The sequence below is a fragment of the Heliangelus exortis genome, chromosome 1 (genome assembly GCF_036169615.1).
Source record: "Heliangelus exortis chromosome 1, bHelExo1.hap1, whole genome shotgun sequence".
NCBI classification, from domain to species: Eukaryota; Metazoa; Chordata; class Aves; order Apodiformes; family Trochilidae; genus Heliangelus; species Heliangelus exortis.
Window position 1 is genome coordinate 76,792,667 of NC_092422.1, and position 27,816 is coordinate 76,820,482.

A 27,816-nucleotide genomic window follows, 5' to 3' on the forward strand; every position below is an offset into this window, starting at 1 on the left:
TTTTTTTTTTTACTTTTTTTTTTTATTACATAAGCAATAAACTTTCAACATATAAATTTCTGGGTGTAACTACGCAGGTTCCATCTGTAACATCATGCTTAGAGAAAAAGTATTCAATAAATAAGACTCCCTTCAATGACTTCTTTACTTGAGACCAGTATGCAAGAGGAACTAAAGGTACATACTACAATATTTCAATTGAATACTGCACTTTAAAAGTAATTATTAAAACTGTAAAAAAGTTGTGCAGCATTCTACTACTGAAAAATAGTTATTTTAATCAAGAAAGTTACAGGGTTAGTTCCTTTAATCTATTTTAAGTCTTGACAAAGTTGTCAAAAAATTAACAGATGTTCCCTTTGCTGTGTTATCTGTTTCAGCTTCAGGATCACAGCTCAGTTCAGGTTTCTGCTGCAATACTCAAATTTCCCTAAAGAAAAAGAAAAAAAGACGACATTTACAGTTACAGTAAAGTTACAGTTACATTCAGTAAAGTTGTAACAGTGAAAAATAGCCTCCCAACATTCTTAAGAACTGTATCAGTATAGTAAGTAACATACAATATTCTTTCAGTGATGGATTGAAACAGCATAACTGTAGAGACAATACCATAAAGGGTACATATGTATAATTTTAAAAGAATGAAATAGAGATGTTCAGACCACCTTATCAAATCTCAGTGACAGGCTTAATCATTACAATAGAAACACTAGAATCTGAATTTGGTTTTTTATACCAGTAATTGGTATGCTGTTAACAAGACTTCAGCATTTATTGTATTTTAACTCAAGGATACTCAAGTTTTTATCAGAAATAAAAATCAATATTCAAATCTTACCCTGTGTCCCTAATTCAAATAATGATTTCCAGCAGCCAAATTCTGCTAAGCGTGCTTTGTAGGTTCCGGATAAGAACTTTACTTTCTAATTATAGAAAAGCATTGGAGACTACTGGGAAAAAGCTTACAATACAATAACATAATTATGGCACTTGTATGCCCATTTTACAAGGTCATAATTTTTTGAAAGAAGCCCTTCTCCATCTATTTTTCACTAATTCTATTTCAATTTAGCCTTCAAACTTTTCGGAGTGCATACAAATGTAAATGGCATTCACCAATATACTTCAGTAACAAGTAAACCATTTACCTTGTCTAAAATGATTGGTTTGGTTTGGTTTTGGTTTTCTTGCTTGTTTGTTATGGGTTGTTTGGGTTTTTTGTGTTTTGGGTTTCTTTGTGGGTTTGTTTGTTTCTGTTTGGTTTTGGTTTGGTTTTTTGTGGGGTTTTGTGCGTTTTGTTTCTTTGCCCCACTAGGCTGTAAGCTTGAAGGACTTTTTTGAGAAAAGCTCTAAGAACCTATGCTTCTGTGCTCTAAGAACTAAACTCTAACCAACTACAAAGGCTACAACTCTAACCAACAGGAAGTGCATTTATTTATAGATAGCTGGGCACAGCATTACAAAGCAAACAAGAATATGCATAGGAATGCAGAATTGCAAATGACTGTGTAGGTCGTCTAATCCAATTCTCTGATGTCAAGTGTAACCTCATACTACTTTGATCCTATTTGATCAACTCTAATAAAGGATTTAGAATGTTTTAACTACCAATCCTCACAAAAGCAGTAACATTTTATATGGGTCAGAAGTTTTTCTGCAGTTCAAGATTATTGTTGTCCCATACGCACTTCAAATAAAAAGCTGCCATGGAACAGATGGGCCTAATTATTTCAGCTTGAGCTTGTCAAGCCATTTTGCATAGATATTATATAATGCAAGATGCTTTATTCACAACAGCACACCTGGATGTACTGTAATGCACATGGTTAACTCAAGGTAACACAACAAACAGGATAAACACAAAAGGTACTAAAAAAAATTACTACCTTTCACTTTGATTTAAAACCATAGCCTAAGAAGACATAATATTTTTACACTGAGGGTTGATTTCTCTTCCTCTCAATAAAAAAACAACTGAACTCAAGGAGAAAAAAACAAAACAGCCAACTGTAGATTCTCAGAGGACACCTCCGATTTGAAACTACCCAAAGGAAGTTTCAGCATGTTTCCACGAACTAAATGTGAGGGAACAGAAGTGCAAAATCAAGTTTGCCAGTAAAGCACAAAGAGCAAATATTCCAGAAAAACACATCCAAGTTATTCCATGAGGATTTAAAAATTTGGATCGTACAGATATTCATCTTTTATAAATGGCTTAGTAAAAAATAAGTTAAGCCAACTTACCTTTTCTTTCCTCAAAAATTCACCTCTGAATTTATTAGCGGTAAATCCCCTCACACCAACAGAACGTAACCGCTGGTATTTAGCCTGAATGTATAAACCCTTCTGCACTAAGCCTGATATATAATGGGATTGCAAACGGCCATCTGTAAAGTTGCTCTGTAAGGGTGGGAGAAGGGAGGAAAAAAAAAATGTACAAAATGAAGGCACCAAAACTCAGTATTTTACATTTACAGTTATTCACATATAAAACTTACATCACTGAACAACAGAAACGTGCACTTCCAAGCGATGACCCTCTTCTTCATTTCCCATTTAATATTCCTCAGACCACTAGCTACCATGTGGCTAAAAACTGCTGTATTGTACTTACTGTTTAAAATACCCAAAATTAACTTTCTTAAGAGAAAAAAGTAAATGTATGGTACAACACTTTTTTCAAACTTTAACAGAAGTAAAATGGTATCAACAATGTACAAGACAACATCTCACTATTGCTAAAAAAATTCAGTGATGTCAAGCCTGCAGTGGGCACACATGGTAAGCAGAGAAAAAAAAGTAATTAAAAATAAGTCAGTACCTATATTTTTCCTATAGTGTTAAGATCTTACGGTTTGAACATATGTTCATTGCTCTGTGCCTGTCACCTTCAGACTGGAATATTGTAAAATGACCTAGCGTGGGGCCAGGAGCCCAGGCCACAGAGATAAAAAGGTGAATGGCATTATAAATAGATAGAAAAGATATAGCAAGATCAACACTGACCACACCAGTTTAAATTATAAAAAAGTTTTCATTCCTAAGCATTCAGACCTCCAACAGAATAGACAGTAAAAATCTTCAGAGAAAAAAAACCCTCATTTATCATAATTTCTCATAGTTTTCCAGTACTGCCATTTTTGGTTTTCCAAAGTGGTCCTGACAGAGAGCATTCCTGTATATATTAATCCTTTGTATTTGAAGGTTCTTCTTCCTCTATATGTAAAAAATAGCTTTCTAGCTAAAAAAAAAGACATTCTAATCATATACAATTCTTGTCATCTTTTACAAATGCTTTTAAAGGGTAGGAGAGAACAAAATGTACCACAGAAAGACACCTTTTTGAGTGTGACCCGATTACTTTGGTCAAATCAATCTCCTTTTGAGAGAGAAAGAATCGCTTCAAGGAATAAAAAAAAAAGAGAAAAAAGAGGAAAAAAAAAAAAATCACACGCTCTGCAGTTGCAGTACTCTGTGGCTGGTGAACAGCTATGAAAGTACTGTGCAAAACAGAGGTTCCTTTATGCAAATACAGAGTTTGTTATTTCCCAAATCATTTTACCCACTTACCCTGTAGGAGTTGCCCCACCAGTCCCCCAGGGTTACTCTTATGGTGCTTGTAGGCACAGTACATTTGCAGAAGGCTATTAAACACTAATCCCTTTCCTGAAAAGTATCAGAGTCCCAGCACAACAACTCAGTGCAAGTAAATTCTCTAAGTAGGTATATGCCCACCATAGGAAAACTGAAGGTGTTTTTCATCATGTATTAAGCCCCTGAACACAGGTTAAGATTAAAAGCTGCTGTGGTTCTCTCCTTTGACGCAGATGGCTAGAAAGGAGGCCTTAGTGGTGTGCACTTGTACGACAACAAATAAAGGAGCAGACAAAATAGGAGAAAGGAAAAGGTACAAGATACTGAAAATGAGATTACACACAGCGTAGAAGTCCAACTCAAGTATCTACATGTTCTGTGAGTGGGGAGGGAGGGGGACAGTGGCATTATTAACGTAGAACAGAATCAGCTGTGGACAAAGTTAAATGATCATATATACATTTGATGTGCAGGCGCTGCAGTAGCACATATGCAGCGTACAGGCCATATTAGACTAATATGATGTAATTTGTTACATAGACAAAAATACAATGCACATCTCCCAGTCTTGGGAAATAGTTCAGGCTTCCCCACACACCAGCTGAAGGAAAAAAAGTTGTCCAGCTTGTTATTTGGATAATGAGTTTTCTAGTCGTTGTCCAATTTCTGCAATTCTCATTCTCAACTTCACAGTTAATTCATTGCTGCTGCATGGATGCAACACTAGACAACCCTGCCCAACCCACCCCCAGCCCTTTTACCTACTAAAAGCTCAGCCTCCCAATACTTCAGTGGAAATAATGAGGCTGTGATGACACTTTTTTCATGGCACTTAGTCCCTTCAAAAATGTGTCTCCTGTTACCAAACCCACTAGGATCACATCACCATTTCATGTAAAATACATCTGATAAAAGCTGATCTGTACCTTAAAGTGTCTTCTGATGGGTCCTGAATTTTCAAGATGTCCTTTAATACGTCTATGAGGATAAGTATCACTTGGGTTTGGAGAATAGTAAGAATTCTGGTAGGAAAAGAGTGTTATTAGCTTAAGTTTACTAAATTGTTCAAGAAAACATAAAAGCTTCCAGGATACACAAATAAGTATTGCAACTCTTTAAAACTTGTGGCACTTGACACAATGGCACTGTGTGAATAAAACAGAGTAACAGGAGCACAGGGGCCGTAGTCCAGGATGGGTGAAGTGAAAGCTGAACCCACAGAATGCCAAGAAAATACAGACCATCCTACTGGCATATCTTCTTGGAGCAGATTTAAGCAAGTCACAACCCAAGTAAGGTTCTCCACCCCTGCCCCCCACATCCCAGAACAGATGCCTCAATTTGAATTGAAGTGCAGTAGACAGGCTGCTATAGTAATCATTCCTTCAGATAGGAATAAGGGCAACAAGCTTAGGCTCTGGACATCCCTGGTTAACATATGGTCATCACAGATTAGCATATTCTAGAGGAGATACATGCACTGTTATTATACAGACCACCACAACAACCAGAAAACTCATGTGTAGCATGTTACATGTCCTTAGAAGATTCTACTTTTAACTGTGGATTACAGATTGCATTTTGAGATTACTTCCTTGCCAAAGAAACACACATGGTTTCAAAAGCAAGTGGCAAAGACAAACAGTATTTAAATTTTTGTGTTAACACAATGAACAGCTTCAGTCAAACAGCCATGGTTGCTTGAACTCGAGCAATCCCTCCAGTTATATCCCTACCTGTACATTTTTGCACTTCAACATTTCCTATGACTGCTGCCTTGAGAGGATGAATATAACTAAAATACAATTCCTTTCTATCATTGCATATGATTATAAATATTTACAGAAGCATTACATTCTGGCATATATTACATTAAAATCATCAAATGCAGACAGAATGGGATTGCTAACAAACTGTTAGCAATTAATTTTTTTTTTTTAATGGTCAATTCTTGAACTCTGCTGTTGAACTTTGCTTTTTAAAAGGAAATCTCATGAGCCTCAAATAAATTTTTAAAAAAGCCTAAGAAGAGAATTCTCATGAAATATTTCACATATACTATCATCTAATAAAGCAAATGCTTTGCCATTTAGCTTCTTAAAATTTCTTGACAAGAGGGGATTCAGCAGAGAAGAGAGGAAGACTTTATGAAGCAAGATCAAAGTAATCAAAAAGGCTTTTCCAACAAAACAGCTATAGAAAATTAAACACACAGAAGAAAAAGCATATCAGAAACTTTGCAGCTCCCTCTTATTGTAAGAATAAGATAATCTGTGATCAAATTAACTTTCTCCATACAACATGTCAATCAGGAACCTCCCTGTTGAAGTACACACTTCCTTAAAGCTGAGAATTCAGCATTATGGAAAAAAAAAAAACAATAACCAAACAAACCTTTCCTGTTGCAGTTTCAAATAAAACTTCAGGAATTAAAAGAAAGCTTGCTTCAGTTTGCCCTCCCCATCCTACCTCCCTCAAGATTCAAGTACAACCATGGAAAGAAAAACATAAGAACTACTTAATAAAAAGATAGAACAATCTACTCTCACAGAATTTCATAGATCACTGTTTCTACATTAAAGAAAGAGAAAGTACAAATAGATCCTTGCTCTGATCATTCTACTCTTTAGATATCCCCTTTTTGTCAGCGTATAAAGCAAGATGGACATTTCTTGCAACTAAAGCTAGACAGACATTTGAACTTTCAAGACACAAGTTCTTCCCAAATTTAAGCTCAAATCCCTGTTACTGAATACTAACATAAGAAAGCAGCTACAAATGGCCTCTACCTTAATTCACTTTTTTTGCCCATGGCTCCTTTCAACTCTACTAATACTGCATTTCCAAACAAAGTATCAGTGAATAGTCACACAGCTCTGAATTTACTGCAGAAAACTGAATCAACACAGAAATTATGCATGTGGCTGAAATTACAATTGGCTGCTTGGATGCCACTCCACTTAACTCCTACACCAAATACTAATAGCAGCTTACATGTATGGTGATCCAAGCTTGAGCTAGTGCCCACAAGATAAACTCTCCAACCACATCCAGTCCTGAAGAACTCATTCAAGTAAAGCCATTTTGAACACTGTACATTCTCACAGAACACATCTACATGTCATAGGAAGTGCCACACTACTGGAGCTAGCTTATTCAGCTGAATTATTTGTACTGCTTCAGATACGAGTTAGATGTATCAGTGACCTGCTTTGCCCAGGAAATGATTAGGCTCTTTCTGACTGACTTTACATATTAAGCATTAGATGTATTGAGAGAAACAAGACCCTCAGACATACCAGATACACAGAAAAACAGACAAGGGGAGTAGAATAAGAATCAAAAGGCAAGAGCAGAAACACAAGAACAGAAACACAAAAACAAAAGAGGAGAGGCAAATAACAAGTGCCAATTAATGTACTGCAGACACATTTGCAAAATGCCTGTAAGCCCTCTGAGCCAGTTGGCAAGCACTGACTAATTCTATTTTTACTGACAAATGTGAATAGCAAACGGAAGTATTTTATCTGCCTACTTGTCTGCAAACCAGCTTCTGTATGGCTGACTTCATGAAGAGTCATTCCTTCTTTAGGATTCCTTCCATTTGTAATACCCATGCTTCCATAGGTACTGTTGTTCTGAACTGGGTAACTCCACGCTGAAGCGTGGGGCTGTCTCAAAACTGTATGTTTGTTAGATATCACAATGCAATCTTCCTGAATATTTAGCAAATCTAACAATATCTCAGTTTATTTCAAATTAACTTTTTTTTCTACTTGCAATTACTGTATTACTTAATGAGCAACTACTACTTGTTTTTAGGGACTGACATCTTAATCTTGAATAATACTTTTTACCATTAGAAGCTTGTGTTGGTTTACACAGAAAAATGCAGTTATATCTGGAAGGCAGCTATATTTCAGTGATCGTCAGAAACCTAACTAAATAAAAGCTACTTCTGATGGACCTCAAAAGCTTCATGTTCTTTTGTAACTGCCTATAGGGTATCAATTACAAAATATAAAGAATGACAGTTTAAATTAGTCTCCTCCTCATTTTGCATTCATCAGGAAAAATAAAAAAAGAAAGATTTTAGAGCTAGACTATACACACTAATAAATCCTTTCTGATCTCACAAGTTCTCTCAGTTAAACAAGCACAATCACTTAGAAATAAGACTACAGTTACTTAGAAGTAATTTTCTACAAGACAAATTTATTTCTAGTAATCCTAAGGTAACTGTCTTCCCCATTTCACTACTAAAGTATGTCACAGACAGCCTAAGAAAGTGTCCAAGCTAGCTTTGATAAATGCAGTATCAGCACAGATAAGCTACTCCATTGTGTAACATTCCATTCACAGGAACATTGTTTAAAATATCTCTATTTCTGACTCACTCCTCATTTTTATTTGTTTTTAAAATAAAAGTTTCCCATAATGAACTTACCATAATGAGGAGAAAAGCACTGTCATTCTTTTTCTCAAACTGTTCCACATTAGCTCAGGTTATCTGTTTAATAACAAGGCCTTCTAACTTATAGTTCAGATATTACATAATTAAGTGGAAGAAATGCAGTATTATATAAAAATGTCTTCCACAAAGCTATAAGCAATGTAAGTTTTTATGTCATAAAGCCCTTTAATCAATTAACTACAGAAAGTCATTTTGAACCTGAAATTTAGGTCAGAAATTTAGCTTAACTTGTTCCTGCTATTCAGTAAGAGATCTAAAGTTGACCACCTTATTCCTGGACTAAATGAAAAAACGTTTTCATTTTACCCAACATACACTCTAAACTAGCTTTATGAAACAAAAAATTCCTGGCCAACTAGCTACTAATAAGTAGCAAAGTTACATAGTACTGCACAGACATACAATAGGAAAATATTTTCTTTTGTACCAGCAAATATCTGAGGAAGTACTCTTGTACTAGAACTGTGATTTTATGAGTAGTTTTGTTAAATACAGTCTGAAAATAATAATGCCTCACCTGAAATCTAAAAGGGTAAGATATCACATTGATAAGATAAGCTCACATCAGCTTACATAATGCAGTAAAAAAATAATTATAAAAGTAATAACAATTGCAGAGGCTACTGATTCTACATTTAGGCTTACCAAGTGAGGTTTCCCAATAAATTTCCTGAAAGGTGGCTTAATGAACCTCATAGGCTTTTGGAAGCTATCAAGTGTAGAGTTTTGTAATTTTGTACTGCAGCTTTGCTGGTACCTGATGTGTATGTATGAGAGAGAAAGAGAGAGAGAACAATTAAAATCTAAAGGCATAATATACCAAAACCTTGTATTTTTAATGACCTTTTCCTAGCATCTATATCACTTAAAAGTGCAAAGGGACTTCAGTAATCTTCCTGGATGTTGAACAAATTACCAGTTCTCTGACTAAACTCAAGCAGAGAATTATATTGCAAGCTGTACTCTCTTATGCAGTGACAAATTCAGAGAGATATTCTGCCTCCTTCAAATCCCTACACGCAGATCATATTTCCCTGCCTCACTCAACGATGCCTGGCTGGCTGGTCATTGCTGCCCTCCTCTGGCTGAAACGCCTTCTGCATTTCGGTAGCTGTTCTGTATCGTACTCTCTTTAAAGTTGGGCAGAACTGTCTATTTCATCAAATCCTAAATCTGACAGCTCAGATAAATAACTAGATGCTCCACTCTCATCCTGAGCAAGCAGGGTGCTCTGGCTGTGTAATTCTGCTTGGTTTTGGTTTGTTTTGTTTTTTTTTTACTTAACGCATTGCTAATACAGGTGTGTCCATAAACCTATAGCTAAAACATGTACCATGAAAGTAACCATGAGAAGTCAAAAGTCATAGTTCATGAAATATACAGAAACAGCTTTCATAACTGAAAAATAAATTACTAAAGTAAGAACAGAGGTACACTTGACTAGCTCATAAGCATTGCCAGCATCACATATTTGACCTATGAAAAAAAGGCAATCCCAGGGAAAACTCTACCAATCTTCTGTATCATTACTGCCCTCAGCTCACATTACATGGTCCTCAAACTCTGACTGTGTAACCCCTCCTCACACTGAGCTCCAGCACAGCCACACTTCGAGAAACCTGACCTTCCTCCTCTGAGTGGCAAACACAGAAGGTAAGCGATACAGCAACCCCGGAACTGGCAAACAAAAGCCTTCCCAGGTAATTAGGGCAAACACACACTAAATACATAGCCTGAGGTACATTAAAGGCTATATGCAATAGTCCAATATTTTTTTCAGGTTTTTTCCCCCCTTAAAAACTTCTACTTTTTCTGTTAACAGAACCTCAAATACAAGAAATATTTCTTCTGCAGCTTCAGAAGTCACTTTTCCCAAGTTCGTGTGCATAGCCACTGTTTGCCATTACAGACTGCATTGAAGATGAACAAATAGCAGCATATTAAGTTCAATCTGCAACTCATTACTATAGTGTAGATAAATTTCATTACACTCTGGCAATTCTTTAATCAACTTTACCTATAACAAAAATAAATGAAGTCATCTTTCTAATCAAACAATCTCAACATCAAAAGGGAAACAGAATGCCTGAGGTTAACACCTCTGGGCCAAACCTTTATAAGCCTGTTGGCACAATTCATAGAAATAGAAAGCTATTCCAAAAATCTAGATTTTCTTCATCAGATTCTCCAAGAATCAAAAAAAAATCCCATTCTTTGTTGGTATTCCACATGACATTACAAAACAACACAGGCAAGACAATAACACATTCATCCTAGAATGTTTTTATGAAACTACAAAATACCAAGAGAACGTTGTTATATGGCACATCAAGGAGTTTAAAATAGTTAAGCATCTTGAAATTATTTTTTTCCCCTCTTCTCATTCACTGCTGAAGTGTGCTTGCTTTTAATTTTTTTCCCTACTGCAGCTTTACCTTTTTCAAGGTAACACTTGGCTTGAGCCAAGAAGGCTGTGATCTGCCAATTACCTTGGAATTACACCATCTACATGAAACCCTCTCTCATCTTCATTCTTCAGTCTCTCTTTTCTTCTCCTTTCTATATCATGCCGTAGATCATTTGGATCTTCTAAGGCTCTCACAATGTTCTAGGTTAAAAGGAAGGGTTAAAGTCACATTAGTAATAACTGAACAATGAAATGATTCTGTCCTTCAGGGGTTGTATCTGGTATTGAACCTTGCTAATACAGCTCAACTATCTCCACATGGGACAGATGCACGAAGGATCCAAAGCCCAAACAAAAAACAGTCCTGAACAATAACCCTTTCTTGCACCATCTGCCTTTTTATAAGTTTCCAAACAACAGTGGCTAGAGCACTGGAATTCTGCATGGAGTTACCAAGGAAATTTATTCTCATATATTCCAATAAATCTTAAATTCTACTAGCCCTAATTAAGGTGAATCTCTATATATCTGTACTAGAAGAACAAAATGGCAACTAAGTCACAGTAACCATAGCTTGAAAAGGGCAGACATAAAATCTTATGCCCCTGGATAAAAGCATACGATGAAATAGCATGTTGAGGAATTATGTGAATATTGGGCCATTCTAACATTAGGGTAGAAAAAAAACATTAGGGCTTTCTCTAATCTCAGAGGAAAAGTAAGAGTCTAAATAACTATTTACTATCTAATGTTAGGAATCTAATAGTTACTATTTACTATCTAAATAGTATTTACATAGTTTAAAAACAGGTGGGGATATAGGGATTCAAGCATCAGAAATAACCACACTCCAGCTACTCTGGATAACACACCTGCATTTTATCCATGAGTGAACACAGTATACTTGTACCACTGTGCCATCTATAAATATGCTTAAGTGTGCATTTCTTTCAAAAGAGTCAGAAAAACTGATTGTCTTCAAATCACGTGAAAATTACTTAGAGCAAGGGGAAAATGTTGTTTACATCTATATAATTTTATCTTACTGTTTGTCAAAAAAATTAAGCAAGCAGGATACCTGGGGAGATTCAGATGGCACAATTCGTTTGTTCTGAAGTTCTGCTAGAGACATGTCAATCCTCCTGGAACACAAAAGTATAACAAAAAAAGTGTCATCACTAAAAAGAGCAAAAGCATTATTGACCAGCTACAGAATCTGTTACAGACTATGGGCAGGTAGCTTAGAATCAGAGAAAAACAGACTGTATATTGTGTAAGGTCCATGGAAGATTAACAACCTTAATGAAAATAATTTAAGGCAAAAAGCATGTCAACTACCTGTGAATTTCTGGATCCAAACATGTTTTAACTTCATTTGTATTTGCAATTGGTTTATCTTGAATTTTTGAGAACCGTTCATGTAAAGTTATGTCAGAAGTTGTAAAATAGTTTGCTGTGAACAGATATTAAATACAAGAATGTTTATTTGTAGTATTTGAAATGTACAGTGCAAAATTGTTTCTTTTAAAAGATTAACACTTTCAGAACACCAAAACAACTACTAAGATTAATTTTCAAACTATTTTCGCTTGCAGTTTAACATTCACAAATGAAAGATTAGGTCTGCCCAACTTTGATATCCTATTTATTTAACAATACTAAGCTGAATAAGAAGTCAACTATTCATCATCTCTGTCATGGTACTACTCAAATAACTAGAACCTATAAATAAAGTTCAACACAGAACACCATGCAGCAGTCCAAACACTAATCTGAAAAATGTGAAGGAACTATATACAACTAAGAAGTTGTGACTACAGCAAAGCTTTGTTTGCAGTCTTATCTCCTGAAGAAGGTTCTAGCAGAACTACTAGCATAGAATTCTTTCAACTTGATACTTCCACTATAATGAATCTGTTACAGACTAAGACCTTCTTACCATCATTCTCCACACCACTAGTTTAAATCCTCAACCTGCATTTTCCTTAAAAAATACAAAATGAAGCCAAAATACAAGTGAAGGCAAACACCTGAGACTTACAAGGACAGCATATCTAATTCATTAGATTTGGTTTTAATAATTATAAATACGTAAACACTTAGATATACTCTAAATACTACAGCCACCTTTAACTTGATGGATAATTGTGATTATTTCCTGAGTAAATTCTCTTGATGGGTCTTTTTCAGCATTTGGTGTTACAGATTCCATGTGCTCAAACACCGGATGAAAATTTTCAGTTTTCTTGCCAACAGCAACCAGATCATGGGACATCTGTCTCTCTGTAGTATGACTAGCAGCAGTCCTAGAATAAAAAGTTGCAAGTATTAACTATAAAAGAATTCAATTATCTTCAACTTCAAATAGACAAATAGAACATAAATTTAAAACTCCATTTTTAGGAGTACATGTGATGAAACAATCTTATTTTCATTTAAAAAAAAAGGATCTCCTAGGGCCATAAGGAAGAAAAGCTAAAATAAGAGATAAGATTATGCTCTCAGAATCCTTGTTTCAGTGGAATACGTAATTCAAAATCTGAGAATTTTAAATTTAATTCATCTACATTAGGAAACTAAAATCAAAATAAGATCCTAATACACTTCTTTAGTCAAGCTCTGGAAGGCAACTCTGTGTATGTCTTTGTTTATAAGGAGCTACAAGACAATTTTCAAGAATAGTTTGGGGATGTAAAATCTCATGGCATCTTTGGGAACTGCATCACCATATGAGCCTAGTGAAACAGCTTTCCAGTGGCAGTGTGTGAACTTAAGAATGTGCTTAGCATCTTTGTCAGATTTTACTCATTCTAAGTAAGTTTACACCCCAAATGATTGCACTGCTATTTAAGAATAACTTTGACAAGGAACCTAACACTTCAAAAATCCTGCTGGTCTCGTTGCAAGGATAATACATGCCATTTGTAAAGATAAATTGGGGACTCCAACAGCCCATGTAAAAGCTTTTAGGAAAAAAGACTTTTACTGTGCACACTGCAAAGTGATTACGTGCCTGCCAATCCTGGATTTGAAGCATGCAAGACTAGAATTTCATACAAAAAAATTTGTCAGAAATCTTGCAGGTGCCAGAAGTCATGCATTTGCCCCCAGTAAACAAAAAATAAATGCATGCAAGAGAGAATCCTAACCACCTCAATTGTAGAGGATATGAACTATTTACCTGCTACCTAGGTTTATAGAGAAAGAAATGAGTCAGCTAGGAATACAAGTCCAGCGTTTGTTAAACGCCTAAAGGAGGCAGCAAAAATATTCCTAGTCATCAGCTTCTGCAAAATTAGTGTTCTCATCTTTAGAAATTAAAATATTTACCACCTCTGGCTGCAAAAGCAAAACTCCCACACATGAAATTAGCTGTAATCAAGGTAGTAGCTCCTTCAGTCTGCCAAGAATTACCATGTTGACTGTGCATGGCTTTCAAAAACAGGAGCAAGAGGCTACTATATACAAGAATCGTCCCATGGGCTTGCAACAAACCCCAGGAAAGTAAGTTATTTCCTTACATTATCATTCAGGAGGTGGTGTGGGACTTTACTCCCCTTTTCTTCCCTGAGACTTGAATATTAGCCCTTTACGTACAGACAGCATTTGTTTCTTAACTCTCTACTATTTTATGTGTTTTGGAAATACTAGAAAGGGGAAAAAAACTTTATACAGATGTTTCATTTGGGACAAGGGGCAAAATACTTTTAAAACTATGACATTCTTGCCTGCAACAGCCAGGCAACAGCCCAGAGGTATCCATGATTTAGATTTTCACATTACCACTTTTTTTCCAGTTCATCCAGCATTTGCAATGCTAAACGTAACCAAAAATACTACACAGAAAATAGACAGACTGTGTTCTTCTCAGTTCTGATGGCTCAACAGATTGTCATTTCATTTGTTACAATAAATAAGTTAACCAAGAGATCTCTAATTTTTTACTTCTTTATTTAACTTGAAACCTTGAACAGGTGAATGTGTGCCTGAGATTCATATTTTAAAGTTTATGTTCTTTTTAGAAGAGAAATGGCCCAGTTAAAAACAAACCAAAAAAAGAAGAAAGCACAGGAGTAGGCTTTCCTGCTTTTGTTTCTTTGCTTTGAAATACAATTAACACATTTAGTTAAGAGCAACTTTTAACTACAGGTTTTTATCAGGCCTATCTGCTATTTTCACTCCCTACTACATGTCCATGAAATGAATGGGGTTTGGGGTTTTTTTCATTAGAGGTAGTCTGCAAGTTTCCCCTCCGGGCGAGTTAGCATTTAAAATTAAATAAAACTAAAAGGGTACAAGCTTAGCTTATCATGGTTACCTCTTAAAGAAACCGTGCTTTCCTCCAATATTAATAAACTGTAAAGAGACAGGAAAAAAGAAAAGGTAAGGTGAAACCAATACCTGTACTTGGTCACCATTTTCTTCATATCCACTTTGATTGTGAGACATTCCCTCCTACAGTTCACATCTGACATTTTCACATCTGCAACAGTATGACTTGAATCATGCTGGCTATCGGAGGAATCTACTTTTTTCCTCATTTCCCCTTCTTTCCTTACTCTTTCCTTCGGTTTGCTTTTAAAAGATCTCAGATCAACATCCATTTCAGAAGAGTTAGCACAAGCATTGCAGCCCTTCTTTGAACTATATTTAACAGGTACTTCGACGTGCCCCTCATCAGTCCGTCTCGCTCTTCCACTGCTAAAGTAATCTAACTCTTTGCTATTCCGGGCCCCCTTAGAAGAACCGTATTTCTGGTCTTCCTGCTTCACGTACTTCTGAGCTCTATCCTCTGAAAAAGGCTTTTCCCCCTCAGGATGCCTGCGCCGTTTGTGACTATATTCATAAGCCAGCTTTGCAGCAGGACCCTCCGAGTATTCCCTTTCGGCCGACCGGTGGGACTGGGTACCCAGATTTCTTTGCTCCTCCTTTTCTTGGTAGGGTGGAAAAGAGGGTTCCCGCTTCCACTTGGAATTTCTTGCTACTTCTCCACCGTCATACCTCTCCATTTCTTTAGCCCTTTTAGACGTGTGCCCATACTCTCTGTAATCGTGATCTTCAGGATACCTGTGTTGACATAAAGCAATTTACACTTGCACTAGAGAAGAAAGTGAGAACTTATATGTGCAGAATGTTGGACAGCAGAATGCGTGGCAAGTTAACCCATAATCCCTCACGCCAAGGTACAGATGTGCAGGGGCTCTTAAGAGGGAAATATTATCCTTTCATACTCTAGCCATCAATACGATTTATTTAAAAGACAAATACTTCACTACTACCAGTCGCCCATAATTAAACTACAAAGTGGCCAACGTGTTTCAAGGTGGGTATCTTCAACTATAATGAAAACAGACTTTCACTTGAGGCTTTACACCACAATACCCAGGTTTTAATTATTTTATTCCTATACCTCTTCTGTAAAGAGCTCCTTGCCGTAAATTCATCAGAAATTCTTCTGGGTGACTGACCATACTTCTCTTCATGTAACCTCTGGTGCCTCAAGTCATCTTCATGCCATTTTCTTTCAAGTTTACATGAAGCCCCTAAAGGTCTATGAAAAGGTTTCATTCCTTTTTCATTTCCAGTAACTTTGTAGTGCTCAAACATGTATCTGTTTTCCATTCTGTGTTTATGAAACGGACGATCGTGCTCTCTATATGGTATTTCTGAGTATTTTGGTGGTAACTGGCATCTCCTATTGCTTTCAGTTCTTTCAGATGAATGTGTTCTGTAGGGCTTATGACTGTAATTATCTTCCATGGGAATTCTCTTCAGGTGTGGTGAAGGTGACCTATGTTCATATATTCTCTGATGGTTATTTCCATGAGGTGCAAACCTGGAATTGCTTTGTCCATATTTTTCATCTTCTATTCTCCAAGGCATAGGTTTCTTTGGGTCCTTACGAAAATTTTTATATTCACAGTCATAATTAATATAAGCATGCCTTTGTCTATGGTGCTCTGGACTCCTAAATGCTGGAGATAAGGACCTAAGGCAAAAATAAAATCCACTTTGAGTAGTGCCATAAAATTGAATGAACCTCTTAATGAGGGTATCTATTCCCTAAGGAAAATAACTTGAGATCACAATTCTAATCAACTGGTAAAAAAATTAGAAACAAAATATTCGAAGTGTTAATTGCCTGATTAGAGTACCACACTTACTTTTACTTTGTTGAAAGTTTTCATAGTAAAAATATTCATTCAAAATATAAATTAATCATTTTTCTTTTTACATTTTTTCATTTAAAACTTAAAATAATTTCATATATATATGAGGGTTCCACAACATTGAAAAGAACCACACATTTTCACACTTCTCAAGCATTCCCCATCTTTTTCAGTGCCAAGAGAAAAAAGGGAAGGGAAAAAAAAAGCATATAAAGCAAACGCCTCTTCAGGTTTTCTTTGCATGCCAAAACAACCCAAAAAACCAATTCAAAACATTATAGAATATCCTATTTGAAATGTCATACTGGTATGCTTTTTCCTGCAGAAAAGATAGAGTTTGAGAAAGATAGTTTGGTCTTTTTGTATAATTATGTGTACACATACATAAATGTATACATATGCACTTCTACACTTCCTACAGCTTTTGCTATTGAAGATACAATTGCTACGATCCACTCAATTGCATCCCTCAGCTTTGCATTTCCACCTACAGTTACAAAAATGAAATTAACCCATTCAAAATCTCCTTAAATAAAGAAAAAAACCAAAAAAACATCCAGGCCTTTAGCAAAAACCAGAAAGTAATCAAAGACATAACACTTCTGCTTGTATGCTAGTATTCACTGTACACACTTCTTAATGAAAAGGGCTAAAAATGAGTTGAAAAAATCAAAGTAGTCATGTTCTTTGTACACATATTGCAAACGTATAGTTTGGCACAACTATTTACTTCCTTTCTCCCACAGAACACAGATCTTCATTAAAATGTAATAGCTAACTTCCAGTAGCACCCATGCTGCTGCTGCCACCCCGTGTAGTTCTGGTTGAGGTTTGCATTCCAATGAGAGCTGGGGAAATCCTCCCTGACCTTCACTCAAAGAACATTCAATACTATCAATGGTAAGGAGGAAGACATAATTTCTCTTTTTAAAAACAAACAAAAACCCATGCGCATTTCTTTTTATCTAACAAACTCTCTTGGTCACCACAGCTTCATCTGAAAGCGACCCCAAACCACCAAAAAGAAAAAAAAAACTTGTATATTACACTAACAGCTCTTGAAAGCTTAAAACTGTTCCAGCCTCCTAGTTTTAACACCTCAAACTGGCACTGCATGTCCTAAACCTTAGGCAGCTAACTAATGGCATGAAGCAACCTTCATGTTATTCTGGTGACACAGATCAACAACACATGCTACTAGGCTAGTGTCCAAAAAGAAGGGCACTGACTCCCATGTTTTCAGTTCACTTTATGCTGCAAGGTACATGTAACTCTGTTAGAGATCAATTTGCAGACCAGTCCTGAAGACTCAGAAATCTTGAGGTGTCTGAACTAAGCAGTGTTTTGGGGTTTGTTTTTTTTTAACAGCTGGTCTGGCCCTCCCTGTAGACCAAGAGGCAAAACAGTTACAGACTATGTGTACCAGGTGGTGCTTGGGTAAAAATAGCTTTAACTAGTTTGCTACTTGGACTTTGTGTTTAAGGTAGAGATCCAAGTCCTGAAATATGCAAGGTGAAAAGGTTCTTAGTATACAGCAAAACCTTAACATCTCCAGCTTGAAAAGAAAAAAAAAAACAAAACACGAAACAAATAATAAAATTACAAGTTAAGAAAAAAAAAATTGCAGGTGTTCAGTTTGGAAAAGTAAATTATAGTTTATAAAATACACTTTACAAATTGTAATTCTGGATGCAATTTACTTTCTTTCATACAAGTTTTAAGTCCTAATTAAAAATCCTTACACAGAGCTACAGTTTAGAACACAAGTATTTGGAACACAAATATTTACCTTGGTTTCCATCGTGGTGATCTTGACCTAGATCTTGTCATCTTCTCTCACGTGCTTATATGAGTTTCTTGAAGCTGTAAAAATGATACAATTTACTAGTCTGATAACAGAACTGCACAACAAATTGAAACTGGGACAGCTGTTTTAAACAAGCATAGTATTAGATGCTTCAAGGTTGGGGGGAGGCATATTAGATGTTCTCCTTTTATCATGAATTCCCATTTTAAAGCCAATAACTTTTTTTTTTCCTAATTTTCCTAATTGCTGATCCTGGAAAACAGCTAAGTTCTTTAAAAATATCTAAATATTCAATCACTGCTTCCTTTTTCTCTCCATTTTGTAGTGCTGTCTATTCATTCTATTTTAAATGTTAATCTCACAAACAAGATACAACAACCAAAGAAAACATGTGAATTCTTAGTAGGTATTGAATGCCATAGATGATAAGGAGAGAAGAAACAGCTTTAAAATCAACTTTGCAAAGAAAAATGGTTTTGCATCACGTTATGTTCTGAAGTTCACACATAATGAATTTCAAATCTGTAATATCCACCAATATTTCTACATAGTTACAGACCTCCTGTGAGCTTAAACTGCTGTCAAGCCTTAACTGCTGTACCACCACACACTTCATCCAAAAGAAAACACCTAAAAAAGACCTTTCACATTTCATTTTTATACTTGTTAGTAACCAACTAGCAAGACAAACATTTAAATATACAATGAATGCACAGTGGCAGGAAGCAGCTGTGGGCATCCCCTCTCAAAAAAGCTGTGGAAGAACGAGAAAAGTATCAGTGAAATCTACCCTTCTTGCTCTTTTTTGCAAAAAGACACTAATAAGTTGGAAAAGCAGTGATTAAAGGTATACAAATTCACCAGTACTGTGACTGGTGGATAGGGACAGATTATCAATTATTTAGCAAACACAAGGATTAAAACAGAGTGAAATTATGAGGTAACTGGTTAAAAGTTGGAATTTGGACCACATTCCATGCCTACAGTTCCTCATTACCACAAGATGCTGTAATGACCAGAAATAGATACAAAACCAGATCCATCAACAGCTCTGAAATTAATGAACAGTCACTTGAAACTGGAAAATACGCCCAGGTCAATGTCACTCTATACATGCTCAGGTATTTTCTGTAAGTATTCACTCACAGACACTCAGGGAGACAGAAAACTAGTCTGGACTGGCTAAGTATGGCCTTTTTGACACTCCCAGTGCTTAAACTATTTCAGTAACTATGTCTTTTACTTGACCAACTAAAATTGAAAGGGAAGAAAAAAGAGCAAGCTTTAAGGCACCTGGAAAAGTAGGCGTGCATCCAAATAGCTAACTCAGTGCCCTCCCCCACCCCCAAGCCCCAGCGACACTAATTGGTCAAATCAAGTATTACCCCTTGGTATATATGATTTTTTGAATGACTAGCTCAGGGCTAAAAGTGCAGTTCCTCAGAGAAGAATGTACAGCATACGTCTGATGCCTATCACCACATTAGACAAACCATTTCTTACATTTCAGAGCAATTCTGGAAATGTTCACATCCTTCTCATTAAGTTGCACCATAAGATAACCAGAGAGTTGTTTGCAAGACAGAGCAATAGCTTAGTTCTAAATAAAACCCTCTGAATTTTCAGAGACCCTCTGAAAGAAAGGTCTCATGTTTACCCTAAGAGTATTTGCCCTGCCCTGCATTTGCACCAAGAGTATTTGCACCTTCCCAGTTGATAAGGCATGAAGTTTTAAGTGCTGCAAGACACAATCTTGAAGTACCCCAAAGACAACATATAGTATTTGTTCCCTGAACTTTCAAATATGAAACTGGCATTGCCCCTTAGATCCTAAAAGTATGTACCTGAGGACAGCACAGCATGAACTTCAGGTGTTTTGCTTACTTGAAGATCACCTTAGCCAAAGTTAAATATGATACTCCAGTGCCAGTACTGTGACCAAAGTATTTATTTCTGACCCACAAAACCACTCTTTGCCAAACCAATCAGTAATATTTCAAAAACAACAAAATGCATCCCCAGCTAACACATTTCAAAAAGAGGTGCATGGTTCCCAGGCTTCCTTCACTACAACCCTGTCTTCTTGTAAATTTTAAAAAGTGACAGTGTTTTATTATGCCATTCAAATCCTTTCATCTTCTCTTCAGTTCTGAGCTTTGTTCCTCATTTTTAAGTAAGCATGTAAACACCAAAAAAATAGAAGTGCTAAAGCTAAAGCCCACCCAACCATCGTCCAGAATCCAATCTGTCAGGATCTCTCATTGCAAACCAATGAAGCCAGAAACTGAACATACAGAACCACAGATTCCTTAGGTTTTCAAGACTGGCTAAACAGTAATATTAAAAGCGTGAGAAAGACTGTGGCAGCATGTCCTAGATCTTGCCTTAGGATAAAAGAGGACTACTGTAATTTTCAATGAAGACACTCCTTTTGTTTCATGGAAAGAAAGTGTTCACTTGTTTCAATGTGTCTCCTGAAAAGCGACCCACGCACTACGATTTCCTCACAGCAAGATTCAAGATGCAATATGCAGCGTGAAAAGGCGGCAGACGCTCAAGCCCCATCAAGACCCACATTGTAACACCACAGAATCACTAATTAATCCACACAGAATTTGTAAATTTAAATTACAGACTTCAAGTTTAAATTACCTCACCTAGACCAGCAATAGAGTTCTACACCAAAAGCTTTTTGTAGGAAGGTGCTGAGTAGCAAATCTGCTCGAAGCAGAATTTACTCAAACCAAGTGAAGGCCCGATGGTTCCTGAGTGAGCCCTCCAGGTCATGCTGGAGCAGAGGCACCAGGACCTGCTGTGCTCTTGGTTCTGAATTTTACCAAGTCTTCCTGCTGTACTCTATAGGATGCTGGCACTATGAAAATATGAAGAACTATTGATTCAACTAGGAAGGAATTATTAGATTAATAGTGCTGCTTGTGTTTGTTGTGTTACAACAGTAAGTGACTCATTGGAGAAGTTACCAGTAACCGTGCTTAGACAGTTCTTAAAGATTAATGGGAACTCCACCTTTTATTTTCTTTTTCTTGGCTTTTGGAACTGAAATCAACCAACAGCCCTCTCAGAAGAAATGCTCTCAAGCCTCCACCTTAGAGAGATCAGTGTTTTGACAAGTACAAAATTCCTGTAGTATCTATCTATTACAAACCCGAAAGTAGTATCCTGAGACAAGGAAATAAAAAATTACTAGAAATTGTATGGAATGTGCCAGCCTCAACATACAGGCTTTCAGAAAGGAGATAAATTTTTAACAACTTGCTCTTCTGAACAGAGTAATCTTCAAATCTCCTTTACTTTCTCCACAAGAAATCACAAATGACTGCTGTCATCTAGCTAGATGGAGGGGAATTGGAGCCCTTAATGCAAATAGGCCCACATCATAAACCCCAAGGTATGACCTTTCAGACAGACTAGAAGTAGATAACTCTCCTGTAAACAGTTCATAAATACATGAACTGCTTTACATGCCTTTTGGGTGCCTCCTAGAATCTACAACAAAGATGGAACACTGCAGAAAAGGCAAAGGTAGCGCTCCTTATCAAGGAGATGAAGGGAAATGTCACTCCTCAACCTTTAGTAAGGGATTGCCCCAACCACTATTGCCACTACCTTCCAAATCTTCTGGAGGAAGAGCTAAGCAAATCTTTCACAGGTTGGGTCACACAGCAGACAGGAAGATCAACACTGATCCTCACTGCAAAAACTACCCAGCTTACTATTCTCTCACTCTGTCCAAAAAGATAAGGAGCAGGAGCAAGCTTTTCATTTGACTGTCTGCTAGAGGGGGATCAACCAGAGGCTGCAAAGAGGCATGCCAGAGCATGTATGGCTGCAGTGTCTGCCAAGACAGAGAAATCAGGAATTGAGTCTCAACACCAAGACAGTCGAGTATTTGATGGAAATACAAAGAAATTAAAGCTCTGCTGCAATCCAAACTCAACCTCTCCCACCCCTCCGCCCCCCCGCAAAAAAAAACCAAACACAACCACAAAACAAAACAAAAAGCCATTTATCCTAACCTTAAATATAAAGTACAGACAAGCTTTCTAGCAGGTAAGTTAAAATAGCTGATTCAAAGGCTGTCCCATGCAGCTCCCACCCTAGCCACTGTCCAAGCAGGACATAAGCCTAGCATGCTCTTGCCCATTCAGCTTCCAAGCAAAACTTATACCTCCAAAAGAAAATGCCCAGGAAAGTATGTAAGAACCATAGAATGTTGGGTTGGAAGGGACCTCAAGCATCATCTGGTCCACCCCTTCTAATATTACTGTTTATGTGATATGCAGTACCTTGTCAAGCTGGGACTTAAAACTTTCCCAAGTGGAGGAATCCACCACTTCCCCTGGGAAACCATTCTAATGTCCAATTGTCCTCACAGTGAAAATTTTTCCTCTTCTATTCAGATGGAATCTCCCCAGGAACAAGTTGTACCCATTGCTCTTATCTTGTTCTATTTACACTCCTTGTAAATAGGGAGTCTCCATCTTCTTTGTAGCTGCCCTTCAGATACTAGAATATTGTAATAAGGTCTCCCCCAAGCCTTCTCTTCTCAAAGCTGAACAGACGGAGTCCTCTCAGCCTCTCCTCATATGGCAGCTGTTCCAGTCCTCTGATCATTCTCATGGCTCTTCTCTGGGCCGTTTCCAGCCTGTCCACATCCTTTTTGTAAAGGATAAGAACAGAGAAACTCCCAGCAAACCAGCCTGAAGTGCAAGAAGAGTTCACATCTCCTTCAGCCAATGCTTCCCAGACTGGCTTGTGTAGCACCACCACAGGTAGAGGCTCCCTGTGCTGCACTAGATCACACATACACTCATTTTCCCCTGAATTTTCTACTGAACATCTTCAACTTCCGATTGGCACTTTCATCCATATCTATGTTTAGGTAGTTGTTCTACCACTCAATGATTCTTCCTCACCCAAGAAAGGCAATCAGGGAAAGAAAGAACACCCTTGGGTTGAAATGAAAACATATCTAATAGAACAATAAAGAACCAAATAAAGAATCAAAATGTTAATATAAAATATCAAGTTATACTCAGCCCATACAGTGGTTACAAGCTATGCACCCTCAGCAATGAATCGCAGTTAGCTGAACAATGCAAGCAGAGCCACTCCAGCAAGAGGAAGACAGTCACAGCAAATGTGAGAGGAGGCAGAATGACAGATAAGATGCTTCAGAGACAGTGGCCACTGAGACAGAGCTCCATCCCCAGCAGATTTCTCAACTTGTAGCAAAAATGATGATTATAGCGTGGAATACTGTTGGCCAGACTGGGTCAGCTGCCCTGGGTTTCACTCCTCCCAGTCCTAGCACTTGGCTAAGCTCAAAATTGCTAAAGACCTTGATTGCTATGGAAACCCACATACCATGGCTGGCCACAAACTAAAACAAAGGGACTTACCATCTTTGTTCTCACAAGAATCAAACACTGCAGTCTTCTCAAAAACTGCAGCTTCCCTGAACAGAAAATAAATTCCATAATTCTACCCAGCAAAACCAGGGCACTCCACCACCCCCAACCCTGCGAGGGCTGGGGGAAGGGTATCATGACATGTGCAGGGCAAGTCTGTTCCTTGCTCCAACACCGCTGCCCCAACACCTTGGAGTACGTGGAGCAGAGTTACAGCTCTGCCAAGGCACGGAGGTGACTCTCAACTCAAGGCTCACTGCCTCAGGGCAGGACACATGTGACAGGTTTGAAAACTATGAGCTGGAACAGCTGCTTAACTCAAGGACATACACCTTCCAGCTGAGGCAAGTGAAACTCAGCTGAAGGATTTCCAAACCATTCTTCCTGTTAGACACCACAGCAGTTAGAAAATTGACACAAGTGACCAAAAGTCAAATGTCCATTTTGTTTCCTCACCGCTCTCCAACATTCCACGAGTGCTTTGATTACAGACCACATCTCCTGGGGTTTTATGTTTCTCAGAGCACCTTCCAAGGTTATGCTTTGAATATCCAGAGCACTTTTTAGTAGGTTTGGTGGCAGCCCCAGACCACTGCAGCTCCAGTTGCACCAGAAACACAGCCTGGAAATGACACCACCAGGGAACTGACAGACCTATTCCTTTTATTTATTTTGCTTTTTCTTTTTCTTCTTCTTTTTTTCTCCTTGCCCTTTCCTCTCTTTTATCACATGTAATGTTTACCAAATTTCCTGATCTGGTCAACAGCACCTCCCCAGGCAGCTGTGGCAGAACAACTGGGAACAGTGGGGCACAAGGGCAGGAAAGCAGCACCACTAGCCCACACTAGTGACAAATATGCCACAACCAGAGTGAGGTGGCCTCTGACACTTCAGTGTGCATGCAGAGAAACAGGGTCCCCTTGGCATAAGCAGCACCTCTTTCGGTCTCCCCAATCTGCAGCCTTGGAGACCTTCCTGTCCTCCTTCTCAGCTTTAACCTCTTCAACAGCACAAGCTGGGGAAGGCATGCTCTGCACAGGTTGTATCCCAATATCACGGATCACCAAGAGACAAACAGGTCAAATGGCCCCACATAGGGGCAGTGGGTGGGCATCACTCTCCTCTGCTTTCTATACAGAATATAAGTTTATATATATATACACTTTTCTAAAAAATATTTTCCCCCCTTACACTTCCAGCGGGATGAAGACCTATTACAGAAAGTACAGGCCTAGCTGAAGCATACAGCACTTCTTAATGGACAACTACACAATTTTCAAGCAATTCACTGGGATACATAGACAGTATTTCCCTGCCCCTGAGTGTTTGAGCAAAAGGATAAAAATAACTGGGTAGATCTACTGAGCATGTAACTTAAGCTCTGTGTGCTCTAATTTAAAACTAACCCAATTAATGTCACTAATTAGCAGGAGATACATCACCTTTGCAGAAAAACAGATTACAGCCCCAAATTGGAAAGACTGAGCACAATAAATCTGCATCACATAATTAAGGTATTTCCCTCAAACACGTCTTTTACACAAAGAAAGCACAACCTATAAACATAATGATGAGCCATTTCTGTAATACATTAAATTAGAAGCCTTTAAGAAATCTATTGCAGAGATTTAAATGTCACAAGCACCATCCCCAGCCACTTCTGCCTTTGTGTTAAATCCGCTCCTGCCATAACCCTAGAGACAAACCATGATAACTTCCTGCCTACTGAAAGCTCTCCAGCACACACAACCACTAACAGAGGCCTTTGCTTTTTTCATCTTAAGTCACAAAACCACCAGGAAACCAAAAGAAACTCCTTATTTATTCAGAATGGGTAATGCCATACAACAGTGCTGACAGGAGGCTGGGAAGTCCAGGCTGCCTTCCCCAACCACACCAGAGAAATAAGCCCTTGCTGGAAAACTCCCAGCACATTTCCTCCCTTTCCCACAGACAGAGAGTGCCTGCTGCCACCTGAGAGGAAAAGCAAATGTTAACTGTGTGCAACCACACTGATCACCAGCTTGCTGCAACACCAACCCAGCCTACGTTACCTCCTGACAGGTGAACACCCACAAGGCAAGGGTGCACCAAAAATCAGGCCCATCTCAGCACAGCATAGGTGGAAGGAGAGTTGGTTTGATCGCTCTTACAAAAGTGGTGGCAGAAATACCAGTTATTTTGCTGAAGGCAGATGTGGAGGAGTGCGTGGACACTCATTAAGGCAGCTGTTTATCAGGATAGCAGGGTGTGCCTCTAAAGGAAGTTAATTAATTTCAGCTCACCTCATCAGCACCAATATTAAAAAAAAAAAAACAACCTCATAGCTTCTGATTAGCCCTTCAGAGTGCAAAGATGAAAACAAGAGGAAAGACTTACTCATCCATGTTCTATGCCCCTCTCTGCCCAGCCTTGTTTCTCACAGACTGCCATAATATGGCTTTCGTCACCAGAGATCCTTCCATGCCTTTTACGTATTTCTCTCCCTCCCTTCTGGCATCCTCTTCCATGCTCTTCCTCCAGCTGTCCACACCCAGCAAAACTTTCACTAAGGATTCCCTTTTCCTTGAGGCTCACAAACACACAAGGTAAGCAGGTAATTAAAATCTCCCAGCAACTGGGATAGCCTTTGCTTTAAACCCCTGTAACTCGGGAACCTAACCTATATTTATAAGTCACTTGAGGCATTTAAAAATTAGGTGTGGATATTCTGGATAAAATTGAGCCAAATGAGGAGACTGCTATCACTGATTCCTCCTGAGACATTAGTGCCTCCTCAGATGTGTGTAAGTAATTGTTCATAATCAACTAAACCAACCAAGATAATATCAAAAAAACAGAGATTTAGTCAAATTAGCACCAACTCATCTTCCTTTGGTTTCACTCAACCCCGAAAATAAATTAAGCTAACCCAAAGACACACTAAAGCTATATGATTTCTATACAAAACCTGTGCTGCTTTAAGTTACTATAAACATGCTAACTAGTGTAAGCCTGTAGGTGACAACATATAAATTACAAGGAACAGGGACTGCTGGTATTTATGCCTCGCTCGCCTCTGAGGAAAACCCTGTAACTGCGAGCAGAGCCGAGTAACTTCAGCTCTGCTTCTCTCCCAGCTGGATCACAGCAACACGGGTTTTTCTGGAACCCTTGGTGGCACGGTACCGACAGCACCAGCTCCATGCTTTGTCCCTGGCCCTCCCAAACCTCGCCGAACGCTTGAGCTACACGCACGGTACCAGCGTACAGACGCCCCTGTACATACACACACCCGGGGAGAGGCGGGTTACGGATGTCGCTGCTCCAGGCCCCTCAGGCACTCACGGATCCAAGAAACATTCAGCGGACTCTCCACTGACCTTCTGTCCCCGCAGCCGCCGCCCAACCCCTCCTGGGGCAGCGCAGAGAACCAAAGCGGCGGCGACCACCGCCCACCCCGGGCCGGTGAGGCCAGCGGACTCCGCAATAGGCTCAGCGAAGACCAGCGGGGCTTGACGCACCCTACCCCGGCAGAGCCCTCGGGGCTCGGCCCGCTCCTTCCCGGGCGACGGGGCGAGGGATGGGCCCGTCCGACTCTGGGCGCGCAGGCGGGGCTGACGGGGACAATGACCAACGCCGGTACCCCCCAGGCCCCGAGCACAGCGCTCCTGTTTCTCCTCACTCTGCCCGCGGCACCAGCCAGACCCCCGCCCCGCCCCACTGTCCCCACACGCCGGGCCTGACCAGGCCCTTCCAAGGCCGTGGAGCTGGAGCTACAGCCAGCCCCCTCACTCACCGCCAGCGGGGCCGTTTGCGGATCCGTTTCCGGAGCCGCCGCCGCCGCCTCCCGCCTCTCCTCAGTCCGCCGCCGCTCCGCCCCGAGCAGGTGCCCGGCGAGGAGGCGGGGCGGGTCCCGGCGGGCCGCGCCGGCCGCAGCTGCTCCCTACGGG

At 38.8% G+C, this 27,816-nt stretch overlaps 1 protein-coding gene across 3 annotated transcripts; it reads right to left on the reverse strand.

Annotated features, from left to right (window-relative positions):
- BCLAF3 (BCLAF1 and THRAP3 family member 3) lies at window positions 1-27,816 on the reverse strand. Of its 3 annotated transcripts, none has more exons than XM_071749533.1 (12): window positions 27,663-27,814; window positions 18,435-18,508; window positions 15,886-16,464; window positions 14,877-15,542; window positions 12,603-12,781; window positions 11,814-11,928; window positions 11,554-11,617; window positions 10,558-10,676; window positions 8,714-8,825; window positions 4,521-4,616; window positions 2,245-2,400; window positions 1-430 (listed from the first exon to the last, which is right to left on the reverse strand). In XM_071749533.1, the coding sequence occupies exons 2-12, from the start codon at window positions 18,473-18,475 to the stop codon at window positions 401-403; spliced, it is 2,157 nt and encodes a 718-aa protein (XP_071605634.1). In that variant the 5' UTR covers window positions 18,476-18,508; window positions 27,663-27,814; the 3' UTR covers window positions 1-400. The 3 variants fall into 3 exon arrangements, 2 of the variants coding, with proteins under 2 accessions (XP_071605634.1, XP_071605641.1); XM_071749540.1 differs by lacking the exon at window positions 27,663-27,814 and adding an exon at window positions 27,247-27,587; XR_011726880.1 differs by lacking the exon at window positions 8,714-8,825 and having other exon boundaries at window positions 27,663-27,816.